This window comes from Mugil cephalus, chromosome 12, assembly GCF_022458985.1.
Source record: "Mugil cephalus isolate CIBA_MC_2020 chromosome 12, CIBA_Mcephalus_1.1, whole genome shotgun sequence".
Classification (NCBI taxonomy): Eukaryota; Metazoa; Chordata; class Actinopteri; order Mugiliformes; family Mugilidae; genus Mugil; species Mugil cephalus.
In genome coordinates this window covers 3121166-3141949 of record NC_061781.1, presented here as the reverse complement: position 1 = coordinate 3141949, position 20784 = coordinate 3121166, and the positions used below count along the sequence as shown (strand labels likewise).

At 41.6% G+C, this 20784-nt stretch overlaps 1 protein-coding gene across 1 annotated transcript; it reads left to right on the top strand.

Annotated features, from left to right (window-relative positions):
• The first annotated feature begins 653 nt into the window (after positions 1-653).
• Positions 654-15007, top strand: sucla2 (succinate-CoA ligase ADP-forming subunit beta). Its single transcript, XM_047600806.1, has 11 exons — positions 654-789; positions 2352-2547; positions 5682-5781; positions 6982-7144; positions 7893-8021; positions 8828-8966; positions 10108-10269; positions 10671-10813; positions 11687-11807; positions 12403-12491; positions 13099-15007. The coding sequence occupies exons 1-11, from the start codon at positions 670-672 to the stop codon at positions 13171-13173; spliced, it is 1437 nt and encodes a 478-aa protein (XP_047456762.1). The 5' UTR covers positions 654-669; the 3' UTR covers positions 13174-15007.
• The last annotated feature ends 5777 nt before the right edge of the window (positions 15008-20784 follow it).

The following is a 20784-nucleotide window of genomic DNA, read 5'->3' as shown; positions in this document are numbered from 1 at the left end:
ATTTTCAACCTCAAAAATGTTTCATTTGAGTCAGTAATTTCTTAATTTTTACTATAAATGGGTGGAGGTACAACACAATATCATCCTGTTGATATAAAGCTCTGGAAAGTTAAGTCACTTAAGTCAGGACTTTTCTTCATTTGTAGACATGAGTCCTGTCACTAATTCACATTTTTTACACTAGAAACTTTAGAAAATTTAGGTTAAAGGTCAGAATCAGACTATATTTACCCTGTGTCAAGACCTAAACAATGATGCCCTCAAGAACTGTTTGTAAACGACCATATCATAGTTTGTACGGTGTTTTCTGGGGAGCAAATGAATAGCAAAAAACATTCAAACTTGTTTTTTTGTGTGTGTTTTAATAATATAATAATGTGCATACCCAATTTGAATTGGTGCAACATTATAAAGACAAGAAGAAACGCTTTTAAGAAGCTTACAATATGTAGTTTTTACTTTACAGAGAATGGTTGTTAGTTTCTGTTCAACCAACTGCTTGAAAAATACTCAGTTTTAACTTGTGTTTAAGTTCACATTATCTGATTTGAACATTTCGCGTGCGTGTGCAGTGGACTAATTTCAGAGTCCGTTTTTAAGATGATTCTAGACTTTCCCACAGTACATTGGAGGTAGCACGGGTGAGGCAGGCTTTGAGTGTGTCCACGCATGCGCGTTATTCACACCTCTGCTGTAGAGGGAGACATGGCGACGTCCCTGATCTGTAGCCGTTTGACGGCTAGCCTGAGAACTTCAGGGGCCAGAAACACTATCAGCACAGCTTCCAAGGTGAGTGTGTGTGCACATTGAAGGGAAGTTGTTCGGCTTTATGAGAAGGTGTCCGTTACGTCGCAGCGCCATCTCAAACGTCCACGGTTATCCCAAAAGCTCACAGGGTCAAATTTGACATTAGCACGTCTCCGTTGAGTTTTAGTTGTTTTGGCTAACATGCTAACTAGCGCGGCTTTAGTTTTAGCTTTAGCATGGACGACTGTCACTTGCTGCAGTAACACCAGAGCAGAGACACACGGCCACGCCGGCCTCAGCTCTCTTGCCGCAGTGTCGTAGAGTATATTGTGTTTAAATAAACCGGAGGTTTGGAGCACAATGTGCTCAGTGACCTCCACCGACTGAAAGTAGCCCTCAACGACTGGACGCCATGGCATCTGTCCCGCTGAGTCTACCCGGAAAGTTGTCGTGATAAATCCGCTCAGCCTCAATGAGCACAAACAACAGCTTTCACTGCAGGGACACACGGACGTCTGACACACTGACAGATTATAGCAGGGACAGGACACGAATAGCCGGCGGGAGATCCAGCAGTGTGGTGGTGGATCACCAACTTGACTTTTTAGAGGTTGAGGCCGGTCTGCAGCCTTCGGCATCAGATTATTAGCTAAAACACAAATGTATTTAGTAGCGTTTCGGTACTGCTGACGAAAATATGTAGCTGAGATTACGTCCGGTTCATCTATTAATCTAACTCCATTGAGCTACAGGAATTCACCTTTTAAGGCATCTTTTGAATACTCGCCGTCTGTGTGATCAGTGTAATGCTTTGTTTACATAGGTCTCGTGGAAGCAGAGAGGCAGAATAAGGTTATTCCTTTTTACCAGCTGAATGGAATTCATTCTGATACTGGCCACCGGGCTGCCTGATATTTGGTTGTCTCGGATGGTGATTAAGTAATCCTGGATTTTTAAGATGTTTCGTGAATCTTACTTTGCTTTCTCAATGCCTTCTCTATGGTCTCTGTTCTCTTTCCCGTTAACTGCTGACACGGTCTAATTGCCTAAAGGGTTAAGAAAAAACAGCTGTGTTGGAGTTAAAAATAGGAACCAAAAGTGTCTTTTTGAACTGGACACCATGCTGTAACACCTCCACATTTTATTGTTTTACTTAGTCAATTATGTACCTTTAAGTTGATACAATTATGCCAAAAAATCTCTATAACTATTGTCAAATTAGTTATTCCTTTTGACCAACTTGTTGTTCAGCACTAATAATTTCTGTTACCTCTGTATGGTCTTTACCTTACAAGCTGACATCACTGTCATCTAGAGATTTCCCATATTGTGACGCGTGTTTTGAGGAAGTCAGACTGTCGGGTGATTCGGTTTGGGCTTTGGGCTGAGAAAACAGTGTTTCACATCCTTAATTGAGATTTTTGCTTGTTATATTCTTCTGTCGACAAACCCTTTTCTGCTGTGAAAAAGTTCCTGTGGATGGTTTTGTTTTTGCTCTGGATGAGGTATTTATGGTGTGTGTTTGGTGTCAGGAATCTACGTCTCTTGAGCTGTTGCATAGTGATTGATTGCTCCTGCTCTGGTGGCTATTCCTGTCCGTCCAGGTGCTCGGCGGTTCCTCTGGTGTGTTCGGAGGCCATGTGTCCCAGCTGCAGCCCCCTCACCTGCAGCAGCAGCAGAGGAACCTCTCCCTGCACGAGTACATGAGCATCGGCCTGCTGAAAGAGGCTGGCATCTCTGTGCCGGCTGGCTTGGTGGCCAGCTCCCCGGACGAGGCCTACTCTGTGGCCAAGGAGATCGGTGAGCCACACTGAGCCGTCATCATTTACACACACGTACATGACTATGTGGCACAACACTGTGCAAACCAGCCAGTTTAGGCCAATACATGTGCAACAAACTAAGTAAATAGCAAAAACACAATATTATCTGTTGAAACAAAATGTACCGTATTTTTAGGTTGTTATTTTTACTTTATCTCTGTCTCAGTTCAGCAGCTGCCAGGTTAGTTTATTTGCTAGTAAATTAATACTGAGTTTTATATGAGGTATACAGGTTGCAGGCGTCATCAGTTTAGCTTCAGACATTTATGTTCCCCCTCAGGGAGATTTGTAATGTCTTTATAATAACTGTTTGCGGACTTTGACACATTACATAAACTGGTTAAGAGTGAGAATAATCACTGAAGCCCTTCAAACATCTTCATATCTTCAATTGACCAGTCAGAAAATAATTCAAAGTTGTGATAATGGTTCTCTGCATTTTTTTCTTTTTCTTTTTCAAAAACGAAGAATCATTCAATTTGCAGTGACTCGTGACAAAGGACACCATTAATCTGAATATTTCTTTTGCAAAGTTCGCCATTTTGACTCTTATCAATGGAATAGAAAAGTGATAGCCTGCTCTAAAGCTAGATTTATGATTCTGAGACGGAATCGCTCTGTAAATAATAATGATAATGCATTGGTTTTATATTGCGCTTTTCCATTTTTAGATTCTCAAAGTGCTTACGTGCATTATTCATTATACAACAAGTACTTCCGACCAAGCAATCTGATTGGTCAATAAGACATTTAGAACCTGCTCAAATCAGCATTAGTATTAGCACGGCTGACTCATCACTAAAAGTATTGTTCCGCCAAGTCTGTGGCAACATTGTATCCATCTCCATGGCAACACTGTAAATATCAGAGCTGGAGCAGGAAACGGCTGAAAAATCCGCTACAAAATGGATCAGTTTATTGTTAATTTTGATTTATTTTGTTGGTAATTGTTGTATATTCGCAATATTACCCTCAAGGGTGTGCTTAAACGTAATTTGTTCACTTCGGTGATGCTTGCACACCCTCTGGGGTAATATTGCTTAATTCGCTCACTGTGGTGGTCTGCATCATCACAACAACACTAGTTCCATGTAGGGCGAAGTGATTTGATTGGTCCTAATTCATATTTAAGTGAAGAGTAGAAAGAGAATTACACAGAACGGATGTTACTGGTTCCAGAGATTTGTGGTGGGATTTGGCTTTGCTTTTTTCCAGCTTCTCCAAAATACTGCCACATATTAGCTTTCAGTCCTGGTGTTCCCTGTGCTAGAGCTTCTGTCATGTTTTTTTTTTTTTTTTGATACTCCTCACATGGACTAATAGTGTTTAATTGTCATGCGTAATCAGACTGCCACTAGATTCTTAACGAGAGAGTGAAGGAATTTACATATTTGAAAACAAAGTATATGGGGATTTTCTGATTTGATATTGCATCTTTTAAATGTAGATGAAGAATATCTAAGGGATAATGCCTGCTTCACGTCAGACAGTTCACGCCTCCGCATCGTCCATTCATTTCTGATAATGGATAACTCGATAATGGACCTTATTAATACGTTAATGTTGTTTCTTGCCATTTAAATCATAAGTTTTTCACAAGAAGCGGCTGAGCGGACTATTTAACATCTCCCGTCCGCAGGCGTTGCAGCAGCAGTTATTAATCAGCGTAGGGGAAGAGAGATGATTGCTTGACGTTACATTACGTGATACAAAGTATCATTTCAGAAGGCCAGTGCACATATTACCACGTGTGTGTCCAGAGGATCATGCGAAATTTCCACAGATAGTTTCCTAAACCGTTTTTCTGTATATTTTCTTGGCATTTTAGCCTTTATTGACAGCAAAGTGGAGTGATGGACAGGAAATGGAGGCAGAGAGGGGGATAGAGACACGCAGGAAAGGGCACCCTGTGCAGGAGTTGCACTGAGGCCGCCTGCAGGCAGGACTTATAGCCTGAGTGAGCTAAACACGGCCCCCCATCATCACTTTTTAATGTACACCCCAGAATCGAGGATTCACCCAAACCATGGTATACATTTTTTTTTAAACCCAGGCCTAATTACATTTCTTGAAAGGTGTACATCAGGCTATGGAGCAGGTTACAAAGAAGCATAAAGCTAACATAAAGCTACCAGAAACCCATAATGTAGCGCTGTCTGTAGCAGTACCTGTGAACACAGTTGTTTAATCCATGAAAATAAGACAACTGAGACCCCCCACTGCTTCAAACCTAACCTCTCTTGAACTTTAAATGTGTCGACATTAATGTTGAGACTTTTCTTACTCAGAAAATCAAAACCTGTTCATCTGTGTTATATTAGGAATCTTTTTTTCCCTGCAAGTGCCGAGTGTTTATTCTTGCCGCATAGCTGCTTCTGTGCTAACTCTCTGTTTTTCCTTTGATGGCTTTTGCTTACCATTCGTCACTGAGGGTCTGGACTATTTTAGACTGAGGTTGTATTTAAAAAAAAAAATACTGAAATTACAAATTGTCCCTAACACTATGATGTAATCCCCCAGCCAGCAGATGCAGTCAGAGTATTTAAGTTCCTTGCTAACAAACCTAGAGTCCACTTTGACACAGTTTGGTCATCTTCAAGGACTCAGAAAACCACTTGGAGCCTTCACTGTCATCTCATGACCTTTTTGTGAGTGTGTGTGTGTGTGGTGTTAAATAACTGAAGCCTGGGCTGTTCCATATAGACACACACTGACCCACACACACACTCGGCCTAAACATAGCCCTCCTCCTGCTTCAGTGGTATCAGGTGACTCTCAAATTGCACAGTTCCAAGACAGTAAGAAGCTGCACGTCCCCTTCAAATAAATAGCTGTTTTATTGTTCATTTTTATACATGTAACCAGCGCCTTAATGTTGTACAACTGCACCAAGGTGTAATCATTATAGTAAAGTTTACCTCTGTGGGTGCAAATGTTGAAGGAAAGGATCAAATGAGTAAAAGTGCTGATATTTTAAAGGCCACACATTCAGAGAAGCAGGAAGTGTTTCACATTTTATCCTTGAAAAATAAATAATTTACAGATTCTTTTCTGTCAGACTGTACCTTAATAAAGATTTTACCTCTATCACTATGTGTGTGTGTGTTTTAGGTTCAAAGGACCTGGTCGTGAAAGCTCAGGTTCTGGCTGGCGGCAGAGGGAAGGGGACGTTTGAGGGCGGACTGAAGGGAGGAGTGAGGATCGTCTACTCGTACGTTATCTACCACAAACCTAACCTCAATCATTATTTATTAATGAACTTTCTCAGCATTAGTAGTATATGAAGCCAGAAAACATCTGATATAAATCATGTTAAATCCCTAACATTGGACAACATGTTGCATCGGTTCCTGTTAAATGGTTGTGCATGTAAACGCAGTCTGACATTGTGTTCATGCTAAAGTGTAGCCTGGCATTAGTGAATGTATGAAAATCTTAATAGACATTTTAAGGTTTCTACCTTTTTTGTGACATCCCATAAACAAAATGGAGAAAGGAAGGAAGAAATTTGCAGAATAGTTTACCAGTATTATGCTTGTAAACTTCAGAACTATGACAGGATTTGGTTATTTCAGCGAAACAGAAAAAGAAAACACTGTGGAACTGGACTATATTTTTAGATTGGAGTCAAAGTGATTTTTCATGTCGCTTTGTCATTTGCTGATTTTCAATTATCCATAGAAATGTGCAAAACCTAAATATCTCAATAAAAAACGGTAAACGGAAACACCTACGTTTCAATACAACTTCTCAAATATCACTTAAACACTTTTACAGTGGTTTGTCAGATGTATCGATATAAAACTTTATTGCAAAAGTGCAGTGGAAACCCTTTTGTTTGCATTTCCCCGTCACTGATATCACCGGAGATGACTCAGGGGGTCATGTGACCAGTGCATTTGAAGTCCACCTTCCTCAAAGTGAAGTCTCGCTTGACGAGAATTTGAAATGTGGGATATCGTGAGATGAGACTTTACCATAGTTACAGCTCCTTCGCAAAACACCTTTCAGTGGAAACATGCACAAAGCGTAATTGTGCTTTATCGAAATTTCCGAAATATCGCCTTTATTTAGTGAAAAACTGTAATGGAAACACTAGTGACACCATCTCATTTTATGTTCTTTGTTTTTAGTTTGGTTTTATTTCATGATTAATTCTGCAGTGGTTTTTTCATATCTGGTACAAAACAGCTGTGCAATGAACGTAAGCACAGCCCTGTAGCCTCCTTATTGGTTGAATTCCCATATTCCTTCACTCTGTGTAGACAGACAGCTACACAAACTGATGCTGATGCAGAGCTAGAAATTGACCTTTAACAGTAATAAAAAAATAAAAGGCCTGTTATGTAAAACATTTATTAAACAGCCTTCTGTTTGTTTTAAAAGTGCACCGTGTGTGATTTGTCTCCAGACCAGAGGAGGCCCGAGACATTTCATCCCAGATGATTGGTCGGAAGCTGTACACAAAGCAGACCGGGGAGGCAGGCCGTATCTGCAACCAGGTGTTCATCTGCGAGCGCAGGTACCCACGCAGAGAGTACTACTTCGCCATCACTATGGAGAGGTCCTTTCAGGTGAGGGAATACGAAAACCCATTGTGTGCAGGTTGGGTGTGTTTAGATCCATTTAGTCAGACTCATTCTTATCACGGCATCCTTTTTTCTCAATATCTGTTTTATCGGTTTATTATTTAAAAAAAAAAATATGAGTGTCTTCCTTGAATACAACATGAGTCGTCAGGTTCAGTTGATTAAACATGTAAGTTGTGGTCAGATTTGTGCTCTTTGAGTTCTTTCATATGACCACCACTAGATGGCAGCACAGTATGAAATAAAACCCTGGTGACAATTTTATGTTGGTCACTCTAAACTGAATTATTTGGATTTTTACTTGTAATTCTGTGTGTTTCTATTATCTTATGGACAAAACGACTAACCAACAGAAACATATAAAAACATTTCATAATAAACATGCCACTTCTTCTGCCTTTTAATGAGACTGCAGTGTTAGATTTACTGTCCTTAGTTGTTCTTTGAAGGTGGTGTTGAAACACAGTCCTGAAATACTTTCATTTCCCAACAAAAAAAATGAGTGAACTTCAAAGTTGGACAAGAAAAGAAACTCAGACATTTATGGGAGGAGACATTTTCAGCTGAATGTATTGGAAGAGGGGGTGAAAATGACCCACTACACCAGTGCAAGTGATATAAAATGCTTAATAAATGTACATTAAGCTTGAAATTAAAATGTGCAGTGACTGTGAGTATCTTTGTACCTGTGAGTATATTTAACTCCCCCATTACTCCCACTCGTGTTCCACAGGGCCCGGTGTTGATTGGCAGCTCACAGGGGGGCGTGAACATCGAGGATGTTGCAGCAGAAAATCCAGACGCCATTGTGAAGGAGCCCATCGACATCGTGCAAGGCATCAAGATGGAGCAGGCCGTCAAGGTACAGTCAACAACAGATGAAACCAGGGGATGTTTCAAGTGTGCGCCCCAGGCTTCAGTCATGGATCTATAAATCACCTCTGAGGTTTGGAGTGGCTTTCATTCCTCCCACTTGTGTTGATCCTTAGATGTTTGATTTATTCTGGCACCATAATACCACATTCAATCCCACTTTCCTTGTTTTGTTTTTGTTTTTTCATTCAGACAATGAGCTGTAATCAGCCTCCAGTCCTCATAGAAGTAAAGCTAAGATTTCTTTCAGCCAAGTCTTTTAAAAATATGGTAAATGATAAATGCTGCTCTTTAAACTAGTAAAAAAAAAAAAGATAATGAGCTGAAAGAAAAATGTCACTGACTGACAAACATCAGCTGATGTTGGCTTAATACATTATTTTTTTCACATGGTGCACAGTCCTTTGGACGAGCATCTCTTGTATCAACTGTACTGTAATTAACCCCGTCTGAATCAGAGACGACCAGTATGTGTATGTGAGCTGCTTTGGGACACAGACACAATAAAGACAATATTGAAAAGGAACGTCAAGCTGCTTTTACGTGGCTACAACAATGAAGGTATCAGATTTAGTGTACAGTGAGCATTTAAACCTGAACAGGTGCCTACTTGCAAATCAAAACAGTAATATATGTTCTATGAAAACCAAAACAATGACTTCAAAGATGCTCAGAATCTCTGCTGATGGAAACTACAGTCAAGTGGTAAAGCTGCCAATTGTGTCCACGGTACCTCTCTGCAGCCTTGACCTCCAGAAAGTGTTGATCAGTGATGAAATGTTTGCGTCGCTGCAGGTCGCTGAGAAGATGGGCTTCCCGCCAGCACTGGTGAATGAGGCAGCTGAGAACATGATCAAACTGTACAATCTGTTCATCAAGTATGACGCCTCCATGGTTGAGATCAACCCCATGGTGGAGGACTCCTCTGGCATCGGTACATGCGCACACACTCACACTTGTCTTCTCTTGTGTTTTAGAGAGAACCCCAGTCATGTTCTCCATCTGATATTGTGACCAGTTTTAAGTATGTAAAGGGCCTCTCAGAGCCTGCTCTTTACATGTTCTTTTCGATTGTGTTTGGAGTCATTTTAAATGGCCTGAGTGAAAGGGAAAAGCTGTCAGTGGTCACCTGAAGGCAGCACTAAGGCAATTTTAATTAAATTTCAAACCATTTCCTTCAAGTGCATTTTATTTAGTTTGATGTATTAACACATACATGAGACCAATGGGAGCGACAGAGAAGCTTGGTAAATAAACGTTTGCAGCAAAGAAAACATTGCCTGTGATTTTAGCTCCCTCCACAAAATTCACCATGTTGATAGTGGGCTTGTGTGAACCCAAATGGAGCAGCAGTGGTTTTCCCCATATTGTCTTTTCCGAACGATGACCGCATGAAGAGCTGGCACCATCCTAAGCAGCCAGAGCCTGGGACGTCCACTAGAGATAGACTGTCTTCTACAACGTGATGGGAGACAAGTGAATGGCTTTAGATCTAGAAGCATAGATATTCAACAGCCAGATGAAACTCTGAATGTTAAAAGAATGAAATTACAGTATCTCACCACTCGATATCACATGACTTCGGATTTATTAAAGTTGACTAATATTTAATAAACGTTGAGTTGTTCTTGACGTGAATACATATTGCAGTGTCTCATACAAAGGAAGCTGCATAGTAACTGAAGCTTGAACACAAACTACTGTCAGACTACTGTTCCTGTGCTATTGTTAGAAGATGTTTTTTCAGATGAGTGTATATTGCAGTAGTACTTTAGTTGTTTTTCAAGACTGACATGTCACAGTAGTTCGAGCTTCTGTGAAATATTTCCACACTAGTTTGCTGCAATGACCCACTGGACTCCTCACCTGTCTTCTAGGAGGCATCCATGTTGTTATTGTCACATGATCCGTGACTAGTTGACTTCCTGCTTAAAGTGTCATGGTACAGTAGTAAAGTTGACTAGTCCCTGTAACCCCTACTCATTACTGCACAAAATGTCTCTTCAGATTACGTCTGAACCAAAGTTAATCATCTTCCTCTAATACCGGTATCCCTTGTGTTTGCTCCTTAACAGTGATGTGCATGGATGCTAAGATCAACTTTGACTCCAACGCGGCGTACCGCCAGCAGAAGGTGTTTGAGATGCGGGACTGGAGTCAGGAAGACCCGCGGGACCGTCAGGCTGCTAAAGCCGACCTCAACTACATTGGCCTGGATGGAACTATTGGATGTCTGGGTAAGTGCTAACAGGCCGGTTGAATACTTTTAGATATTACTGAGCAACTTTCACTGTTACCTCGAAAAACAAGGGAATAAGGACCTGAATGGAGTGTTTGTTTTACTGCACAGTGCACTGCAAGTGGTGTGTACCTGTATTTCATTCATTTTTATGAGTCTCTACAGTTTTAGCGTTTATTAATCTAATATTAATATGTCCAAACCACCGTTAAGGGATTCTCTTTGTCAGTGGAAAAATAAAAAATTGGTTCTCAGAGGTTCAGTTGTGACACTGATAGCACAGTTATCTTTAACTCTTTATTCTGACACACATTGTGTTTAATACCAGCTTACATGTCGGTCAGTGTTTTCCCAAGTCCAGTATCTTTTATCTGAGCTGTCTGAACCTGACTCCTGTAGTAAATGGAGCCGGTCTGGCCATGGCCACCATGGACATCATCAAGCTCCATGGCGGCACACCGGCTAACTTTCTGGATGTAGGCGGAGGAGCCACAGCTCATCAGGTGACCGAGGCCTTCAAGCTCATCACCTCTGACAGGAAGGTAAGAACACACCTTCTAGAAAGGTCACTTACGTTGTGTTCAAGGGTTCTGTCCTGAGCTGCAAATGTTTTGTTTTTTTGGGGGGTTTTTTTGCTACTCACATAATAATTTTAATATTTTTTCAATCTAAACTTGCAAACATTTGCTCATATAGGTTCCAGACTGTGACTTATAGGATAATAATAATAATAATAAATTAAGAAAATAACTGGTGAATGAACTGATGAAGAAAGCACTTGGCAGCCCCAGTAGCATCTTTGCTACAAGTGTTTACTTTTTCTGTTTAGGCTATATACTATTACTCTGCTATATATGAAGTAACACCAAGCTATGTATTGATCATCACATCCCACTCTGCAAAAACCAGTGTTTTTCCTCTTAATGTCAGACTGTTTCTTAACATTAGTATCATTTAATGGTGCGTAGCACTGATGCCTCACAGCAAGAAGGTTTGTGTCTGCGCTGATTAGGGCCTTTCTGTATTGAGTTTGCATGTTCTCCCTGCATCTACTCCGGTTTCCTCTCGCCCTCCAGAGACACGCTCGTTAGCTTCATTGGTGATTCTAAATTGACCGTAGGTGTGAATGTGAATGGTTGTTTGTCTGTGTTATGAGATAGACTGGAAATTAACTGGTTACATGGCTCCCTGTGTCATCTCCAATGATACGAGGACGAGGAAATGCAAAAAAAAAAAAAAAAAAAGTTTCCATTGCACTTTTGTGATAAATTTTTACACCGATACTTTTGAGAGGATTTCGAGAGGATTACATTAACATTACATATTTAGGTTTTGCCCATTTCTAGGGAGAATGGAAATACAGCAAATGTGCAGTTAGTTTCATGTTTGTTTTCTGTTGTGGTGGTGTCGCTCAGGTTCAGGCCATCCTCGTCAACATCTTCGGAGGCATCATGAGGTGTGATGTCATCGCTCAGGGCATCATCATGGCTGTGAGAGACCTGGACCTCAAGATTCCCATCGTAGTACGGTTACAAGGTACAACACACGCGCACACAAATGTTGTGACATCCGTTTAATACACACAGCCAAAATCAGACCCTCTATGTGGAGTTGACATTCTTAGAGACTCAGTTTGCATTTATTGTTGCATTTATGACTCAGAGACCAGTTTTGATCAGACACCTGGAACCTTCCACTGGAGGTTACCCACCTCAACTAACATGCCATTATAGAAAAGGTACACAAAAATGTTCCATCTGGCCCTTTCAGTCCAGCGATTGCCAATATTTAATGGCAGACTAGCTCTGTATGTCTGTGTTTTATCAGAGACTAAATATTTATTCTGCGTGACTAAATCAATCTTCATCTTATCACCTGGCATCTATTCTTCAACATGTCAGCTGCTGCTGTATTCGTCTAATCTCACAAGTTTAGGAGGCAGCAGCAGCAACTGCTCACTGTCTGAAAACATCTTCCATCTTCTATGAGAGTCTGAGAGAACCGGAGCGCCAACTTTTAGTCTAAAGACTAAAGAGATGTTATCTGCTTCAAAAACATTTGTTCGTAAGATTTTTTTTAAATGTTATGTTGTTTTCAACAAGTCTAATCTGATGAAATGTCTTGTCTTTAGGGACGAGAGTGGATGACGCCAAAGCCCTAATTGCTGCCAGCCCACTGAAAATCCTGGCCTGTGACGACCTGGACGAGGCCGCCAAAATGGTACACACCAACACACACACAGAGTCTCTACGTTAATCTGACCTGAACGCTTTTACACTTTTACTTTGTTGAGGAGAGGAACGGACATGTACCTCCCACCATGTGTGTGCTGCATACACTGATGAGCCGCAACATTATGACCACTGACAGGAGAAGTAAATAACTTTGACCATCTTGTGACAATTCAGTGTTCTGCTGGGAAACTTTTGGACCTGGATCTTAAGACGAGACTGAAACATGTAGGACCCACCTAGACCCATAGTAATGGCAGCAGCCATCCCCAGCAGGATGCAGCCTGATACAGACACACACACATAAAAACACTTCAGGAACAACTCAGAAACTGATCAAGTATCTGTGGGATGATCCACAGAGGCCCCTCCACTCAACCTATAGGACCCAAAGACCCCCACTAACAACATGTCCATTCTCTGATGAGTCACAACTGTTTTGGAGGCACAATGGAGACCTAGACAATATTGGAAGGTGGTCATAATGTTATGCCTGATTTGTGTATTAACCAGCTGCTCATTGGCTGTGTTCTTTGCAGTGTATGTCACACCTGTATTATTAAAGGTATGTGAGATTGTCCTGTTTTTGTTCACAGGTTGTAAAGCTTTCTGAAATCGTCTCTTTGGCGAAGGAAGCTCAAGTGGACATCACCTTCCAGTTGCCCATCTAGAAAAAAAAAACAAAGCCTCGACCCCCTCAACCCCAAAACCCCCCCTCCCCCATGACCACCTCCTCTGGACGAGCCTCCCAAGAAGACACGTTTAGTTCTCCTCTTTTCATCTACCTTGTGTCTCTGTGGCGCAGTGTGGCACAACTCTGAACAGATTTCCCTTAGATAGAGAGAGAGCGCGGCCTACATCTCCCTCCAAGTCTGCAAACTTAACGTTGCACTCGAGTCAATACGCACAAACCCTCCACCTTTTAAATCCTCCTCTTCCTCCTTCACTCACTTCCACTCCAAGAGGGAGACTAGCGGTGAGCCGGTCTGTTAACTTCAGTGTTTGTTGGGAACACCTCCTTCGACCGACTTAATCGAAATTAAAACATAGAATCCAGCAGCTGAAGCATTTTTCTGTTCAGATAGTTTCACTGTGTCATCGTTTTGTGCTTCCGGTTGGATCGTTGTGAGACAGGAGCCTGCAGAGAAGGGTTGTAACCTCCCCTCCACTAGTTTTGCATGAGTGCCTTTTTCAGTGTGTTGTCTCTAAGTAGGAATGTAACGAAATAAAGACTGAACATGTTCACTCCATGCAAGACTTTGTTGGCGTGTATCAACAAAAACACACAAACGACAGTAGCCGTAGAACATGACTGAGCTGCGTCCGTTAATAACAGTGTTCAGACAGAGAACGTGCTGTTTGTTTTCCCTCTGCCAGTATTGTTTCTGTCAGCCAGTTTCATTATTCATATGTTTTTTTTTTTTTTTTTTTTTCGGTTATTTCGGTTGCATTACCTTGACTGACTTGAGCGTCGATGTTCAGTCCTGAAGTTGGTATGCTTTGCATCGGTTGTGTGGTCATAGCGAACGCATCCATTAACTTCGCTTCCTGGACACTTCATTTTTTAAAATTTTTTTTTACATTTCAAGATCTGCAGAAAGAAAACCACTTCCACGCACAAACATGGAAGGTGGAACACGGCAGGTGACGGCGTCAGTTCTCCAAGTCTCTGTTGTACTTTGTCACATTTTGCTTTTATTAGAGCGGCAGCAAATGTTTGAGAGGAGATGAATCATTCTGATTCTCAACGTTTAAAGCATTTCAGGTTCTTCAGTGTGGGATTAAGCTCCTGGTGGATCAGAACAGGGCATTTGATGTGTTTTGTAGATCAAGCTGTTGTTAACCCAATGATTCAATTACCCCGGCCTCTTAAAGAAAAACAAAATCTGCAATTCAAAGATGTCAGAAGCGACTTTGTTTAAGTAAATGAAGCTAAATGAATGTTGGGAAGTCAGGACTGCATGCTCATGTTCACAACTTTGTTTTCTCACAGATTAAACCGCACTCGTTGTCCAATCAGGCCCGAGAGGCTTGAAACTCCACTTTATTTATGTATTTTCTTTTGAAAGGTACAAGAAAATGCTCGAGACACTGGAAATGTATTTATGTAGCTGCCATGTCCCCCTGACGGAAGCGTTAGCTGCCTCAGACTTGAACAGACCTCTGGTATGGCTGCTCCCTCACGTTCAGTGTGCCATCGCGCCACAGAGCCACAACCACACTCTTTTAGCTCTTTTGTTTTCTTTCCATGTGTAACTTCAGAGTGACGCTGTGGGCCGCGTCCTCTCTGCCCGACTGTAAAATGGCTCTAGTTGTTTCCCTCCTCCTCCTCCTCCTCCTCCTCCTCCTTCCCCAGCGCTCCGAACACAAGCAGTCGTTGTGAGTTGTACGTCATTTATTTTATCTTGTAAATAACCAGACGGACGTTCTCGCTCTGTAAAATATTTATGCTCATCACAAAGGGTTCAACAAAGGACGAAGACAAATAAATGCAGAGAACGCTGAGATTTGTGGGGTTTCCTTTTTTTGTCCTGTGTTTGTATGCGAGTATGAATTTTACCATGAGCGCTTATGTTTTCTTTCTTGGTAAAGCTATGGTTCGTTGTTGTTTCATCCCACAGCAGCTTTAAATTCTAATTAAAGAGCTGTATAAAGCTGAAAAATGTGACCCTGTGACAGTCTAGAGCCCCATCAAGATTTCATCTCTTAATTGCTTTGGACACAATTTTAACCTTTGTGAAAATGCAGGATTTAGTCCAAAATAAAGCATTAAACCTCACAAAAGTAAAGGGAAAGCAAATAGACGACCATGAAGTTGCCAACATCTAAATTAATCCAAAAACAAGGCTCGTGGAGTAGTAGTGCCTGCAGATGACATTACAGGGTGCAGGTTTTCCTGTCTTCATTTTTGTATTTTCCTAAAACCGGCCAATATGTTGGTATTTAAGTGTTACTGAAAAAAGCGTATTCACTTTATCGCGAACGCTGAATGTAAATAAAGACTGGAGCAGGAATGATTAACTTTATAATACAAGAATGTGGTTTAAATTGCAATAGAATAGAACAGAAGGAAACAGCAGAAATATATAGTTTTATCTTCTATTGACTCATGGTCCCCTATGTTTAATGGTCTTGTTTTAATACTCTATATAATACTATTGGTATTCAAAGCATTTACATTCACAGACACATCTACCCAAGCACAAACACATTCACACACCATTCACCGGGAGCAACTGGAGGTTCAGTGGCCAATTTGGAATCACCAATGAACCTAACATCCATGTTTTTGAGTGTTGGGAGGAAGCCAGAGCGCCTGGAGAGAACCCACACAGACACAGGGAGGCCCCGGTCGGCCAATGGATTGGAACCCAAACCGATTGCTGTGAGGTGCTAATTACCACACCACTGTGCCACCGATACCAGTTGTCTAGTGATCAAAGGGAAGAGGAAACCAGACACAGCGATTATTAGTTTTATTAGAACTTACATGACTCTAAATGAATCATCTTGTTGTTCCATAACTTCTGGATGTGTGACTGTTGCAGTTAGGGCTACACCGATTGGGCATAACTTTATGATCGCCTGTTGTGTAGGTGTCCCTTGTGCCTCTAAAACAGTTGCTGTTGGTGTCCTGTGGTGTCTGGTAACAGAATGTTGTTAGTGAGGTCCTTTGGGTCCTATGGGTTGGGGGAGGGGCCTCTGTGGATCATCCCACAGATACTTGATCAGTTTGGGATCTAGTGAATTTGGAGGCCAGGTCAACACCTTGTGCTGTTCTTCCATGTTTTTTTTTTTGTTTGTTTTTTTGTTTTTCCTTGTTCCTAATTTGTTTCATTGTGTGTCTGTGTCAGACTTCATCTTGCTGGGGATGGCTGCTATGGGGTGGGGGTGTCTGGTCTGGTTGTTAAATTATCATCCACATGAATGCCAGGTCCTTAAGTTTCCCAACAGAACACTGAATTAACACAAGATGGTCAATGTTATTTACTTCTCTTATCAGTGGTCATAATGTTGTGGCTGTTCGGTGTAAGGTAACCTGTGGATTTTTAGCTTTTCAGCTCAAGTAGATCTATCACCAGTAACCACTAGATGGCTGTCATTTATTATAAGTTCAGCAACTTTGGATGTAGGTGCAGAGAGAGAAATGGAGGAAGTGGTTTTGGGCGTCTACACTGTGAAACAAGAGGGAGCAGAGCCAACAGATCCACCGGAGGATGTTGGAGTCATTGTTGAAGGATGTACGGTGCTGCAAGAACTGAGAGATGTGGCAAATGGCTGCGCAGCCCTTTTTGGCTTGATCCACTGTTTAAACTTAAGATATCCCAAGGACCTGCAATACACTTTTGAGTTTCTTCAAAAAGTGGTGATGGGATTGGCTAGGAACAGGCTCTCCACAAAGGTAAGTCCTCAAAAACAAACCGCATGAGTAAATTGCCATCAAGATTATAGATAAGTGGACTTGGATTGGATTTCTGTTTATTCTTACTCATAAGAAAGCGAGCGCATTGGTACCATGGACTGATGCTGGACTCAACTGTCAAGTTTTAAGACATTTCTTGAATGTGGAGGTGCAAACAGTGCTCTGAGAGTGTATCTACGAGGTACCAGTTGCTTAAAACTCTATATTGCAACAGTTGTTGTCAAGTGTGTAGGGAGACTATTCCAGTGTGCTACAGCTCTATACATATATTACCACCTTCTTGAGTGCATTTGTTCGAGGTAAAGGCAGCGTGAAGTTTTTACCAGAGACCTGTCTAGTGCTATAACTACTGTATTTCTTACATTTGTTGGTTGAAGTTGCAAAAACAAAAAAGCAGGTTTTTGGGAAACATAAGTCTTTCTCAGAAATAGCCATTATGTGAATATCATTGTTCTTTAATACTGAGCTTAACTCATTAGTCTTATTTTTTAAACTTTAGATGTTTATGTGAGCAAGATTTAAACCCTTTTTGGGTAATTTAATAGACATATACGTATGTCAAAACAAAACAATAAAAAAAAAATAGAGTATGTAAAGTAACATTTAAACAAACATTTCTCGCATCACTTAGTCCATATCAGTACCTTCATTTTGGAGTAGAGGTCGCATGGGAGGGCTCGGCTCTGGTGCTGCTTCCCTTGGTGGGTGGACGACTAAGCGATCGTATTTAAGATATGCAATGTTCCCTCTGTCCCAAGCTTCCCTCAGATTAGGCAGTAGCTCCCTTCTTTTCTGTCTAATTGCCTCAGAGACGTCTTCGTTCATGTAGACCCCTGGGGCACTCTTCAGCTCCTTTCTCCTAGACCATATTAACTCTGTCTTTAAAGTTTAAAAATTTAGCCACTATGGGCCTCTTATGCTCACCTGTGGGGTCTCACTTCCATATGCACCAGCATCCAATTTTAACTTCTCAGAGATCAAGCTTCGGACTTTCCTCTCTGCATCAGCTAGTTTCTCACCGTCCGATTCTCTGATTCCATCAAAAATAAGATTATTCCTTTTTGACTGATTTTCAAGGCGGTCAGCCTTTTTTTCCAGTACTAACAAAGTATCACAGATGGTGTGCATTCCACCTTCCAGGGTGTTATGATCGTTCAAAACCTTGGAGGTTTTGACTTTCATCTCATCCACTTCCTGCTGTATGTAATGGATGCTGTCTTTTACCTGAATATTTCTATTCATGGAGTCCAGACGCTCATTAGTGGAGCATGCAAACAAACGTATTAAATGTGTCTGCTTGCCTGTCAAGCATCTCCATGTAATGGGCCTTCTGCTGAGCCAGCATCTGGTTGACTCGTTTCTTGACCGCGTCCACAGCAGCCAACTCCGTCTCAACATCGGTAGCCATGGCTTCACAGTTAGTCTCACCTTTGTTGATTTTCTCCCCTTTCAAATCAAATCAAATAAAACTTTATTTTAGAGCACCTTTCATGTATGGACATGCAACACAAAGTGCTTTACACAAAAAAAACAAAAACAATTACAAGTACATAAATCAAAAAACAATTACCCCCACCCTCCATACTGTGCGCACACACACACACACACACACACACACACACACACACACACACACACACACACACACACAGTCACACACACACACAGTCACAATACCGACAACAGGGAGACATGGGATAACACTGAGGATCGAGGAAGCGCTATCTTTGGGGCCATCCACTCTGGGAGGAGTCACAAGCTGAGCCACAGGGGGCACCAGCACCCAGGCCCCCCGACCCTGACAGACGAAAGCCAGCCAGACCGAAGGGACCCAGGGACAGCTTTGGACATTTTCGTTAATAGAGGCTTCTGCTGTGGCCTGTTGGCACTGGAACCGTGCACTTTACACCATACAATTCCAGCTCCATGTCATACATGCACTTGGGGCTCACCTGTACTCCTCCACAGCCGACCAGGATAATGTGCTGTGTCTGTTCTTTCTGTTGTGTTAGAGAGTCTCTGTCCTGCTGTCTCATTTATTGTGCAGGCCATTGATCCAGAGTCAAGTAATCCTTGCAGCTGAGCAGAACCATTGACCGTCACTGGAGCATGAAACAATTCACCAAATGGTTCAACTCTACAGATGTTTTGGATAACTACTGTGCAATCTTCTCATTATTCTTTAAAATAACTTTACCAAGTGCGATAAGCACAACTATCTTGTACATACACACGTGCTCGTGTGAGGAATACAGTAGATATACTTTTGATTCCAGTGCTCTCCCTTTGTGTTCTAGTAGCATATGTCTGGTTAAGGCCCATCATATCAAACTTAATGTTGTAATCAAGCTAATGACATTATGATCGGACATATAATTGTAATTCAATCATAACCTTATAATCAAACATGATCAAACTAAAGGTATCATTATTCGATATATCATCATAATCAATACAACCTTATAATCAAACATGAAGTCATTCAGCATGCATCTTATTCATTTATCTTCTTTTTAGCACACCACAGACTTTAAAATTACACTACATGACTAAAAAGAGCCCTGGGAGTGATGGTTATCCAAATGAATGGTACAAAAAATTCAAAGAAGTTCTTGCCCCGGTACTACTGGAATCATTTAATTGGACACTTGAGAAGGCTATAGCCGCACCATCTTGGAGGGATGCTGTGATATCTGTTATTCCCAAAGAAGGGAAAAATAAAGAACACTGCGAGTCATATCACCCAATATCTTAGACTTAGACATAGAAATTAATTGATCATAGTAGCTTAATTGACACAAAAAGATGAGCTATTATACAGCTGAATAGAATAAGGAACTATGGGATCAGAGCTAAATCAGTCTGCTGGAGAATGAGCTCTTTTTACCCTCTAATGTTTGGTGTAGTGGATGAGATGGATTGTCCATAATAGAGAGCAGTTTATCCAGTGTCCTCCTGTCCCTCACTGAGACAAATGACTCCAACTCATTACCAATCACATGTTCAGCCTTTTGGATCAATTTGTTGATCCTACTGATGTCTCTTTTGCTGGTACTACTTCCCCTACAAACCACAGCAAAGAACAGGTCACTCACAACAACAGACTATTAGAAAGACTCTTGTAACTTACTGCACACATTGAAAGACCTGAGCTTCCTGAGAAAGTAGAGTCTACTCAGGCTCTTCTTGTACACAGCATCACTGTTGTCCCTCCAGTCCAGTCTGTTGTTCATGTGGACTCCCAGGTACTTGTAGTGGTCCACTACTTCCACCTCCAGGCCCCGGATGGTGACAGGCTCCACTGGTGTCCTCTTCCTCTTGAAGTCAATGTCCAGCTCCTTGGTCTTGTTCACATTCAGGAGTAGGTGGTTTGCCTGGGACCACTCAACTAAATCTGCGATCAGTGTCCTATACTCCTGTCCATCTCTAAATGTAGATTATAAACTGTTCACGTCCATTATCACTAAAAGATTGGAGCATTTTCTGCCTGACCTGATACACAAAGATCAGACAGGCTCTTTCTCTGCGTCTCTGCCAGAGATCTAGGGTCCAGTCCACTTACTCTTAGTCGCTGCTCTAGGGCTCTACGGTGACACAGTGTCAGAGGTTGCTACGGCCCACCTACACAATGCTGGACATCCTATTAGGGCAACAGCACACAAAAATCCCATGCTGGTGAAAGCAGGCAATACACACACACAAAAAATCAGGTAAGGCAAATCACACTCCACACGGTGGTGGTATCAAGTAAAGAATACCACTGTCCCATTTGAGGTCGGGTCCCTTGGCGGCTGAGGCAGCAGAGCAGGCACAACAGTTCATTCTCATGAGCAGAGAGTAATCTGGCTGAGAAAGAGAG

Bases quoted from the DNA above. Each gene is read 5' to 3' on its own strand.
- sucla2 (XM_047600806.1), top strand. From the start codon at position 670: ATGCGCGTTATTCACACCTCTGCTGTAGAGGGAGACATGGCGACGTCC. The intron at 5,782-6,981 runs GTACGTTATCTA...ATTTGTCTCCAG, and splicing joins GGAGTGAGGATCGTCTACTC to ACCAGAGGAGGCCCGAGACA. The intron at 10,270-10,670 runs GTAAGTGCTAAC...TGACTCCTGTAG, and splicing joins TGGAACTATTGGATGTCTGG to TAAATGGAGCCGGTCTGGCC.